This window comes from Scatophagus argus, chromosome 20, assembly GCF_020382885.2.
Source record: "Scatophagus argus isolate fScaArg1 chromosome 20, fScaArg1.pri, whole genome shotgun sequence".
Taxonomy (NCBI): domain Eukaryota; kingdom Metazoa; phylum Chordata; class Actinopteri; family Scatophagidae; genus Scatophagus; species Scatophagus argus.
Genome location: NC_058512.1, coordinates 10,623,882 through 10,635,751, shown reverse-complemented (window position 1 = coordinate 10,635,751; position 11,870 = coordinate 10,623,882). Strand labels below are relative to the sequence as shown.

Genomic DNA, 11,870 nt, shown 5'->3' with positions numbered 1-11,870 from the left:
ATCAAGCATGCGTAAATGAAAATATTTAAGAGTGACATGTATCAAATTCCAGGTGTTTTAAAATGTTTATTTATTTATTTTAACCAAATGTGGCTTTGCATCAGCTTCAATCAGACAGCTGAAAAATCTTTGAGGAGCTGATTTTTTTTTTTTCCTAGTCACAATTTGGTATTGTACACAATGTTGGAAAATTTTCTTTCTCCGTTTAGACCACAGATGATATTTTGGGGTCTTGTGCTGCATCAGAAAGGGTTAAAGGAAAAACAAAAAAAAAAAAATGTGCTGCAGTACTGTCCTCAGGGTGTTGACAGAAAATGTTCAGGCAGGTGTAATGTTGTGAACAGAGGCCAGCAATAAGTTCACAGCAACCTAAATGACAGTAATGTGTGATATTGGCCTGTGCTAGTATGAACCTCGTTTAGTCACACAGTCTGCAGGCGAGAACACGGATGCTGCTTATTGCTCCACATCCTTTGCACGCACATAATCGTGTCGTGTGCATAGATGCTGCTGCTCAACATTTCATATGAACACAGTATTTAAAATTTATTGTCAGTGATGCTGAAAGGGTGAAATACAGTACAAGGTCTTTTTATATAAACAAAGTATCAGACAAGTGACGGAGAATAATACGAGAGGGAGACAACATGACAGAGAGACATGACGGTGTGTTGTGATGACTCTTAGTCGTCACTATGCTTTGTCTATTCTGTGGAAATAGCTAACTAGGGCCAATTAAACAGCAGATGTGAATTTACTGTCCTCCATATTTTACCTCCCACACCTTTCCACAACTGTACACTGTCCATTGTTGCTCGTCTTCATGTCACGACCCCTCGGCCATCGCCCACCCCTCCTCCCTGCCTCAGCACAAGCGTCCAATGTCATTTTTTGTACAGCCCTGGTTACAGCACTTTCCTGCCACACCTAAAGAAAAGTTCCTCTTCTTCTTACTCTGTATGGGCCGGTCAGGTGCAGCTGGGTTCTCGTCTTGCTCACTCAAAACCGTGGATGGCTGTGACGCCTCCAGAGGGACCAAGTCACTCAGTGACTGCCGCTGCCCGTAAAGAGCCAGGAGGTCTGCCAGGGAGTAAGATGAGGCAACATGGCGAGGAGAGGGGTCATCTGTGAGCTCTGCGCCTGGTTGCCAGGTGTGCTGGTTGTTCTCCACTGTAATGTCACGGAGGGAACTCCACTGGAAGGGATCTGGAGACAAAAAAGTTGAATATCATATTAAATAATATTCTGTATATCATTTGCTTAACACACCTTGAGTTGTACTAAGGAACATGCCATCAAAAGGTGCTTGTTGAAGATCTGTCGACACAGGAATTAATCTAATTATGAACCAAAAGGTTTTCATATTATGTCCAATTACTGTTGAACGTGAGCTGACTGAAAATATGAGGCTCTGTCAATCAACTGCCTGATTGCCAGATTGCAACCCTGTGGACACCCCATATTTTTTCACTCAACATCTAGCATGCCCTTCATGAATTAACAAAGCAATCTATTACAGCTCCCTGATGGTGCACTGCTTCCTCACCTCTTCAATCATCTTCCTGAGAAATCATTTTCTTACATTACACCTTGGCCACATCAGAATATATTTCTAAACATGTTATAACATGTTATCTTGTATAAACAAGAATTGTCTGGATACATGGAAAAAAATGTTGTACAGCTATTAATAGATGAACACTTGTCCAATTAGTGTACATAAATTAAGCAGTGAACTCACAGTGCAGTAACTCTTGAACAGTACTCACCCAAGTCACCCTCTGCGGATCGCCTCCACCGGGAGCCACCGCAGGTGAAAATGACTGCTCTGATGAACTCTCGCCCACACAGTTTCACCCCGTAGTCCCTCGGTATGATCAGTCTGCTCATCAGATCGGCCTGCACACAGTTGCATATGCCACCGACACACACCATGGCAACAGCAAGAGTCAGTCTGCAGAGCATTTTTTCCCACTTGTCCTGAAACTGGTGGTTTGCGCCGCACAAGGGATGGGGGTCAGCTGAGCTCCACCTCCGATCTGATCGCCGCTTCAAATCCCGATGGCTTCCTGATTGTCTGTTCTGTTGCAGCCTGTTGAGCCAAATGTTGAAGTTGTAAAAGACGCTTCTGTTAGTCTGTCTTGTGCTGCAGAGTGGTCTTTGGTTTTCTCTTCTCTTTCGCTCTGTGGTCCTTCACCGAACTTAAGCGCTCGACCCCAACCCTCTCCCTCCCACTCCCTCCTTCTCCCTCTCACACACGCGTCATTTAGATTGATGACAATGACGTACTTGGAGTTATTTCCTTTTTGCTGTTAATATTAGGGGAATCATTTTGATGTGAAGTTCGAGTGTGCATATTACTCATGGACTGGTTTGGAGTGACGCTTTTGAGGTGATATGAAGGCTTGTATGACATCTTGTACGTTTCAGAATGAAGATATTAAGACGGTAAATGGTCAACGATTCTATTAACAATGTGTCCGTCTTTGTAAAAAAAAAAAACAGGTGGTTTGATGTTTAGTCAAGGTATTAGATTTGCACCAAAATAGCACCTTGTCACAGAAGACAGTTGGAGAAGGGAAAGTCTTTGTGATATATTTTTTTATTGGATTTATAAATATACTTTCCATTTCGCCAAATTTTAAAAATGATGGCAAATAGCATACTGCATGAATATGAGCACCGTGTAATATTTAACATCCTTTGAATACTACTGTGACAATAGTTCCAGATGCACCAATGCTAATTACAGCTTTGGTGAAAATTTTCTTAGCACTGAAATTCCAACTCGGCAAATTAACTCGTCTCTTTCATTTCAGATGACGAAAAGTTTCAGTCATACAGTTTGAAGGAATAACAACCTTTCAAGACAAATGTCTGATGTGCTGAGAAACTTTAGAATTACAATTATAACATAAAGTAACATTTTTTAATGATCGTTCTTTAGCTGCTTTGACTATCCGGTCCATTTGAGCAATGAGTGCACCAGTTACCTGCCTGGCAGGAAGTGTCTGATATCTAATGTGGGTATTGTGTCCTGTGTAAGGCTCATGTCAGTGTAAGGGTGTATGGGAGCCTTTCTAGCATCTATAGGAATAGGAAAAATATTAACGAAATTATACTCAGACAAGACAGCAAATGAAACATGACTGTTGAGTGTGTTGCTGGTTTGTACTACATAGCTGTGCTCAGTCAGAAAAATTTCTATGTGGTGGTGAAACAGCTCCAACAAATGTTGTAAAATAAAAAGAAAATCCATATTTTTAAAAAAAAAAAAAACCATTGTGATGTGTTTTTATGAAGTATAAGTGGCAGCAGCTTTCCAAAGTTGCAATTTAACATCTGACATGTAAGCATGAAATGATGAAATTTGTTGGTGTTTTTGGTAAACTGTACAGTATTAGTATGTAATCTGGTTTTGGGATTTAAATACTGAGACTAGTTTGAATTGACGCTCATGATATAAAACAATAACTATTTATATAGCCCCGTGTTTACAAATTAGTGCAAACTATAGACTCGGTAATGTTCAAAAGGCAGGTGGTATTTGACATTATGTCCATAATTAAAGGTATTCTATGCAGGATGTACTGGACGCAGTTTGTAAACCCACAGTTGAAATGTGCTGACCCTCTGCAGATGCAGACACTGCCACACATGTCCAGAGCACCGTAAGTGATGACTGAGTGGGAATATTTTCACATGAGTCTATAAACTGTTGTTTTAGGAAAATCCTGCAGAGCGTACCTTTAAATAAAAGCAGTATGGGTGAATGCATGAACTGGACGATCCTGATTTTCTTTCAAATAACCAACATGTCATTTCTCCAAAAAGGAGGTGAGGCTGCTTCGAGCACGTCGGGCCTTCTCGATGCTATCGAAAGTCGGAGTCCCGTGAGGCAAGTCCAGACGGTCATGTTCAGACACCATGATACTCTCAGCCTCCCCTAAAGATATAAAGGGAAACAAAATGAGGTTTAGCATATTTGTATTACAGATGGTTTTAGTTTGTTTATTTTTAGTAAATGTACATGTTGTTGACACACCCCAAAAAACATTTAACTTTTGTAATACAGACATTACACTTCAGCAAAATGTGGCTGAAAGTCAAATCAATTTTGGAAAAAAGGGCTGTCTGTGAAAACTGTATTTTGTTTGAAGCTGCTGTCATTTCTGGTTTCACGACAGAAGCATAAATTGTATGCAAAATGTTAATGTGAAGCAAAATGCATAACACTTATTTCTTCAGGTCAGCATTAAAGCTTTGCTTATGTGGCGTGATGATAACACTGATTGGATCATAGTCTTACCTCTCATGCGATAAACAAGTGTCCCATAGGCACTGTCCATCTGGTAGGCAAGTATGAAGCTGAGAGGTATGATAGGACCCAGTAGGAATGGTCTCTTTCTTTTGATGGCCCTGAAGAAAGGTGTAGAGACAACAAGAAGAAAAGTTAAGTATTTTTCACCGTCAATAGTGCATATTCCTATTTAGGTTACACAATTATGTTTAAATACAGGAATCTGAACCTGTGATTAAATTACACACTTCGATACAATAGACTGCTATGTTGACTTACATTCCTGAGAATGTAGAACGTGACTCAGACTCATGACCGCTGGGTGACAGCCACTTCAAAATGTGTTGTGTTGCTGTAGCGCCACCTACAGGGCTACATCGTTAAAGTTCATGTAGCTACTGAGTCTAGTACCCACAAAACATCAGCCATGGTGCTGCACCTAAAGGCCACTGGATTGATGCTGAAGCTGTCAAGACTCAGATCGGTGAGGATTGCACTTCTCAAGCCGATGGCAGTACTCTCGTCACTATGCATTAATACTGTGTGTTTGTGTGTGTGTGTGTGTGTGTGTGTGTGTGTGTGTGTGGGGGTGACCCCAAGGGAGCAGCTGCATGCAAAACTCACCCTACGGTGAGTCCCACGGTAGCCACTGCGAAGAAAGTGCCAAAGTATTTGAGAAACTCTCTGGACCAGGCAATCTGCATGGCCATCTGTCTCTCTCTCATCTGGTTCTGCATCAGGATCTGACGTTCCATCTACGCACACAGGAGAAAGGACACAGAGGACATCATGAGGCACAACAGACCTTTATAGCCAAATAGAGACACTGCCCAGAGCAAACATGAAATACTAAATGCTGAGAAAACACTGTCAGGTATATAAACAAATAAATTACCAAATAAATGGAATATTAGAGCAAGACTGAGACATCAGTGATATTGTGTTGGATAATAGGCAACAAAACATTTTCAGTACCACAAATGCCAAATATGTTGGAGGTCATTTAGAAACAGTATCTTCCTTACATAGTTTGTCCACCAGAGAGCACTGACAGGTTTAGTTTCCAACTGTAAAACGTTCCACTCATAATCACTAATACATAGCTTGGTCACAAGAGTTTAAGGGATAACATGTTTATGTTGTGTATTGATTATCATCAAAATGAATATCATCTGTGTTCTCAAACCTCCAATTTGTAACTGAGTAAATTTCAAGGGCATGTCAAACACATACAATGCATTAGTCTGGCGATCACAATATTATGTAATTAAAGTGACAATAAGAGAAAAACAGCTGGATATGAAAGCAGTGAGACAAGCAGTCAGTCAGTCAAAGGGACAATTAATGGGCCAAAGGAACTACAGACAGCTCGTCCAGTCTCGGAAACACTGTGTCCATGCTGATGAACCTCAGTCAGATGAATCTTTTGTCTGCAGTTTCCTGTCTGACGCTCATATCTACATACACAGAGACGCATGCTTCCTGCATAACAATTGAGTGACATTTAAAAAGCCTTTATTATTATTTATTATAAAAGTGTCAGAGATGAGTTTTCATTTCCACTTAGCAGGAAAGAGACACTAACTCACTGACCAAAGCGCCATTCAAGCGAGTTGATGACGTGATGTGGAATAGAAACGTTCTGACTTTCTGTCAGAATGTAATTGAACAATTCAGTATAACTGAGTTAATGGCTGAACATTACATGTCACTGAACCTGGAATAAATGAAAATATAAGTCGATGTATGAAAGCATTTATCAAATAGTATGACTGAGTCATAGAACAACAGCCAGCAAGTGACTTGCAAAGCACCTCTACATTAACATACTCTAACAGCTGCAAGCAACTAACTCAGCACTGCAAATACTAACAATACAGTAATACAAACAATTACTACACCATGCACGTCCTACAGTACTACAGTGCACATTACCTACATTTCCTGTAAAGTGTTAAAATTTAAACAGACAAAAGAAAGGCAAGAAAACTGTGCAAAACACATACATGCAGTAACTTGACCAACTCCCAAAGCTCAACATGTTTAACTTGACAAGCAGGGTAAATAAAAATAAAGCATTATGGCCCACTAATGATAACCCAACCCTCCCTCGGGTCATCACAGGACACATTGAGAAACTGTTTCCAGTTATTTGTTGACACAAAAGTGGCCACCAGTTATATTACTGGAGTGAGACTTTTCCAATATTATCAAATATTATTCATATTTCTAGAATGAACAAATTGATGAGGAATGGTTTATCTCTTTTGTCATATTTGTAAGCCCTTTGTATGCTGTATTCTCAGATCTTGTAGCTGCCGCTCATGTGCATCCAGCCTTCCTTCACTTCCATGTTTAAACTTCTCTGATTCATCTTATGCTGTTTTCATATCAGTGTCTCAACTGTTGAGTTTTATCTTGCAGTTGGAAAAAATACATTAGATATAATACTGGAGAATTATTCTAATCTATTGATCTTTAATGTGCTATAAAAGGTTTTCCATACCAAATTCCCAAATAAGTGTTATATAATGTCTTTAATGCAAATGTTGCCTCACAACTTTAAAAATCCCTTCACATTTAAGGTGAAAACATGAAGAAACAAAAAAATGACCCCATCTTATACTGGGAACACAGGCACGAAACTGTGAGAATTTTCTAGAAACATTTTGGTCCCCTTTGTCATTGGTTACTGTAACTATAGTTATTCAGCACTCCAGGAAGAAGGAAGTTAAAAACTCTTTGAAGCCTCAGGGGTTAGCATTTCATACTGAACACTGGCCAAATTGGAACAGCATTTCATAGTAATGGCAAGCACAGGAACTGGTCTGCTGAGCTAAATTAGTCAACAATCTCATTAAAATTTGACAAAGATGAAACGCAAACTAAATGCGGCACGTGTTGCTAATGAGAGGAAGAAGTTGATTGTGTTTTGATAACCCTGACCCTTTTCTGAGGAATGAAAGGGGAAATTACACATCCACTCACAGAACAGTTATGATCCTCAGGAGTGAGAAATGTGTAATAATGGTTTCTGATGACATGACGAAAGAGACGTCACTTCAAGTGAAGTCATCCCTTCTCTCATCTGGGTTACAAAACAGGAAGTAGACCTCATACACTGGACATTTAATTTTTACAAAGTGGAAACCTAAAAACTACCTGATACATGTCAGTGATAATTATTTTATATAGTATATTATTTTATATAAGAATATAATTCACAAATTAATCTAGAAACAGATAAGTAAGAATTAGAGTCAGCTGCCAGCTCTTTCTCTTCAGGCGGCTCAGACAAATGCCTACTACAGAATTTGACCTCCATCCTCCGCTACCTCGGCATCATCAGCGCCAACGCAGCTGACACGGAGCCGAGTCCCAAATAGGAGGGAATCCTCATGGATGTTTAACCCAGCTTTGACGAACACTCCAATCATAAACACCAATCATGAACTCTGCCAGCAGAAGCTCTCCACCATCTGGAAACCCAACGCCCTCCCTGTTGCATCCCACCTACTGCTCTCCTTGTATCAAAGCGTCAAACAGCCAGTCCTCATCTACTGCTCCATCTGCTACTTCAGCACACTTACAGTGCTCATCGAAAACCACATACATACACACACACACACACACACAGCCAGCCACTAAATCTACTTCCAGCTGCACAGATGTGAACACAAATGCTGTTAACATCCAAATCACTCCATGCCTGGTCACAACCACAGTTCTTGGATGTGTTAAGAAAAACCAGCTTTGCCAGACAATCTCTTCCTGTCAACATGACTGGAAATTGAGTACCATTTGAAAATTTACAATACTAGTGTTGATACAATCTCTGAGTTTTGCTTTCAATACAACAATGACATATGAACATGTTTTTCCATAATCCTTTTCTTATGATTTAACAGAAGAAGCCAAACCTCTCAAATGTTAAAAGTTGTCTGGCCAGTGTTTGAAGTTACTTAAGCCCAAACACTTCACAAGAAATGACAAAAAGATTTTGAGGCAAGCTTGGACAAGGAACAGAGGAGGACACAATGACTGTGAGACAGTAGCTTGAAAAGGCAGTGAAGGAAAAAGTGAAAGAAAGAAATAAGCCATGATGAGACCACTCTGAAGGTGACAAAGCGAGAACAGAGCTGAAACGTAAGCGGGAAATTCACTGACATTTTCTAACAGCTACCAGTGCAGAGCCTGACAATACTGGGAAAACTGATATACATGAATCATCACGGTCTACAAGCTGTATGACGAGAAAGAAGTCACACAGAAAAAGTAAGAGAGGGAGAGGGAGAGGTCAACCCAACAAACATACAGTATGGAAAATTATTATGGCCACCAATTCATTTTTCTTAAATTTCCTGACACAATATTTTTCAAAATTTGTCCTGTGTAAAGCTTTTTGAGTTATAAATTTTAAACAAATCATTCAGAAAGTATGTGTTCCAACATTAAAAATGAAAAATGAAAAATGATAAAGCAAAACATCACAGAGTCCATCAATAAGTATTTCATGTCTGATTAGGTGTGGGAGTTCCTCAGGGTACAATTCTTGGTCCCTTTCTAACAAAACTGAAATCTTAATGATATAGTTAATACTAAACACATTGACATCCCAGGCTACTGAGAAAGTTATTCACACCTTCCTCATGTCTTGCATATCATAACCAAAGCTTGACTAAGATCACATCATTGGTCTCCAAGATTGCTCAAAATGAAGTGTCACGTCATAACTTTTGTTGGTGCTAAATAATTGAAATTAGAAATGATTTTATGAATATAACTAGCCATTAGCCATTTTTAATCATCTTACGTTCTACTGTAATTCTGTTATTTTCTGTTCAGTACACCTGCTTTCTGTATAATATTTGTTTAAATTTATGATTGGAAGCGGAAAATTTTCAAATCATTATCGGGGGGGGGGGGTTGCTAACACTCAAACCCATTCAAGTTCAGTGTCTGCGACCACAAAGCACAACCCCACCGTTTGCAGCCGAGATCCATTCTTAAATATAAACGAAACAGAAATGTCATTTACGTCACTTCAGAGTCACTTATGCTTAGGATGTTTCATGCAAACACAGCCATATCCAATGACTTTTGAAGTGATGTTTAAAATGGACCCCATCATTCAAACACAAAGCACAATGACTTTGACTCAAGGGTCCACAAGGCAAGAGCGGGGAAAGGATCAATTAGCTATGAGTGATGTGACTTAAAAGCATTGGCAAGCAATCATCTTTGACATCTTAATGCAGAGGGAGGCAACAGCTGCTGCTTCACAGATATTCCAAAATTGCTAGGGTCAATCCCATTCATTAAATTTGCTGATGTAAAAATACAATTTCATTGTTGAAGACAAAAAAGCAGCAAAATTATTTCCTGCTACAGACAGTAACGTAACATTTGACCATTATCGACCCTGCAGACAGACAGATAGTGGTAAGATAAGAAATTTCCTATTAATTTGTATTCAAAACTGACTTTGAGTGGATAATAGATATGCAGCTACTGCTGCAATAAATTACGTTGATGAAACAGCACAGATGCGCAATGCTTCCACATGTATGTGATATTTACCCGTGAGTTGGTGTCATGACCCAAATGAAGGCACGATGAAACTCAATTGTCGAACCTTTGCCATCACCAAATAATGTTAGTCATCATGTACCACATTTACAGCTGGGAGAAGAGGGGAAAATTACAGGGCAGAGAACACAACAAACCTTTTGGGCGTAAGTTGGATAATATCATTGGTGTTATGACAGTCACACACCCCACCTGCTGCTCACCAGCTTCCAGGCATGAATAAATCACAACAAATTGGCCCCAAAAAGGCAAAGAAAAAACTCACAATCCTTTGTTTAAATGAGAAAACTAAAAAAAATGAGTGCAATAAAGCCTCTCTACATAGAAATGCCTAGATTCAAACTGAAGCTTGTATTCATGGCTTTGACAATGTGTTATTGAAGGGAGGGAGGAAGGAAGGCCAAGTTTACCAGACAGATGAATGCGATGGCCAGAGTCTGGTTTTTGTATCAAATTTTCAAAGCTCTGATCCATGTGGGCTGTGTTAAACTGATACAATATAAGGATTTCCCTGGAATATTACATGGCCACATGTTTCCTGTGTAGTAATTTGATTAATAGGATATTATTTTAGGAATATGCACCAAGTAGAAAATTAACTAAAATATGAATCAATGTACTATAACCTTAAAACTTAAAGCTACATTTTGAAATTAGGACCCTCTTTAAGGCAGTGTCACTAAATCAGATGGTTGTCTTGTGTAAATTCACATATTATTATCCCATAAAACTGAAAAATTCGTCTCAGTTTCAATTACATGTCCACATGGTGATCCTGGGGCTTTTGGGGTGTTGGGAATTTTCACCTGCTTCACCCAGTGAGTAATCCAGCCTTGACTGATAAAACACGTTTTTTACATTCAGTCAGCTGACTCCTTTCCTTTCCAAACCAAACAAACAAATGAGGTAAAATCCAAGGCAGGGAAAATCAGAGAAGATTTCAGGCACAGGTGCTGCAATTTTACATTGCATAATCCACAAGGTTACAGTTGTACAAGTTAAGACATGTTGGCAAATAACTTCCGCTGCACAATGTTGTTTTAAATGCTGCGTGACTGGGTGCACCTTCACTCACCTGGAGCCGTGAATTGTGGAGCATGAATTCTTGCTGCTTTTTAAAATTTGCATCCATGGATTTTGACAACAGAAACCCCATGTTGTTGGTGTTGTCACTGTTGACACAAAGATGAGTTACAAAATAAATATAAATACAAATTCCCACTGCATGGAGGTGCAATTGGTTAGCCAACGCTGAAACTTTATTACATATTATTTCAACTTGTAATGGCACTGCCAGTGTTTCAATCACTGATTCAGGCTTCATTTCAATGCCTGTTAAGTCTAATAACTTCATGCTAATATGTGCTCATGGTGCTATTGCTACTGCAGGTGATAGCAGCTTCGGTTTTAACCTTGAGTCGTAGCTCGGCTAACTAATAATGAAAGCTTTACATACCTAATATACTTTCAGGACGGTAAGTTAAATAATGTAATGCTAATGGTCACAAAGGCAGGACTAACGATCGTTCAAGGGCATGACTCTAATAAAACAAACGTGTGTGCACCTCCCCAAACACAGATAATTTCCTGTTTGCAGTTATCAAGTGTGCGCACAGGGAAATAAGCCTGTACTTCCGCTAAAAGTTTCAAAATAAAACCTAAAAGCTGTATCAATTCTAAACGTAAACTTATCGTAAACACAAAAAAAAAAAAACAATACCGTGGCGATTTTTCCAATTAAAGGAGGTCAAAGGAGGTCACTAACTTAAATATACTTTACACATAGTACGTGTGTCAAAAAGATCTTGTGCCTGTTCCTGTCACTTTACAATCTGTGGTTCCAGCCGGCTGCAGTCCGCTGAGAAAGAACTCCCTCTGTTGGTGATTGTGGACCACTTACAGGTTCAAGTCCATATACAAGTCAGTTGTTTGCTGGCAAACAATTTAGAGTCAAATGCATAGGTTATAGGTGCACTGTTTT

At 39.4% G+C, this 11,870-nt stretch overlaps 2 protein-coding genes across 3 annotated transcripts; both read right to left on the bottom strand.

Moving 5' to 3' along the window:
- Window positions 1-295: 295 nt before the first annotated feature.
- rln1 (relaxin 1) lies at window positions 296-1,965 on the bottom strand. The gene is made up of 2 exons (XM_046375780.1): window positions 1,770-1,965; window positions 296-1,206 (listed from the first exon to the last, which is right to left on the bottom strand). The coding sequence occupies exons 1-2, from the start codon at window positions 1,963-1,965 to the stop codon at window positions 866-868; spliced, it is 537 nt and encodes a 178-aa protein (XP_046231736.1). The 3' UTR covers window positions 296-865.
- On the bottom strand, window positions 1,956-11,505 carry plgrkt (plasminogen receptor, C-terminal lysine transmembrane protein). 2 transcript variants are annotated; one of them, XR_006841899.1, is made up of 6 exons: window positions 11,346-11,505; window positions 10,965-11,061; window positions 4,925-5,055; window positions 4,310-4,419; window positions 3,748-3,946; window positions 1,956-2,092 (listed from the first exon to the last, which is right to left on the bottom strand). XR_006841899.1 is itself a non-coding variant. In XM_046375782.1 (5 exons), exons 2-5 carry the CDS (start codon window positions 11,043-11,045, stop codon window positions 3,819-3,821), a joined length of 450 nt encoding a protein of 149 aa, XP_046231738.1. In that variant the 5' UTR covers window positions 11,046-11,061; window positions 11,346-11,505; the 3' UTR covers window positions 3,270-3,818. The 2 variants fall into 2 exon arrangements, 1 of the variants encoding a protein (XP_046231738.1); XM_046375782.1 differs by lacking the exon at window positions 1,956-2,092 and having other exon boundaries at window positions 3,270-3,946.
- Between the last annotated feature and the right edge of the window lie 365 nt (window positions 11,506-11,870).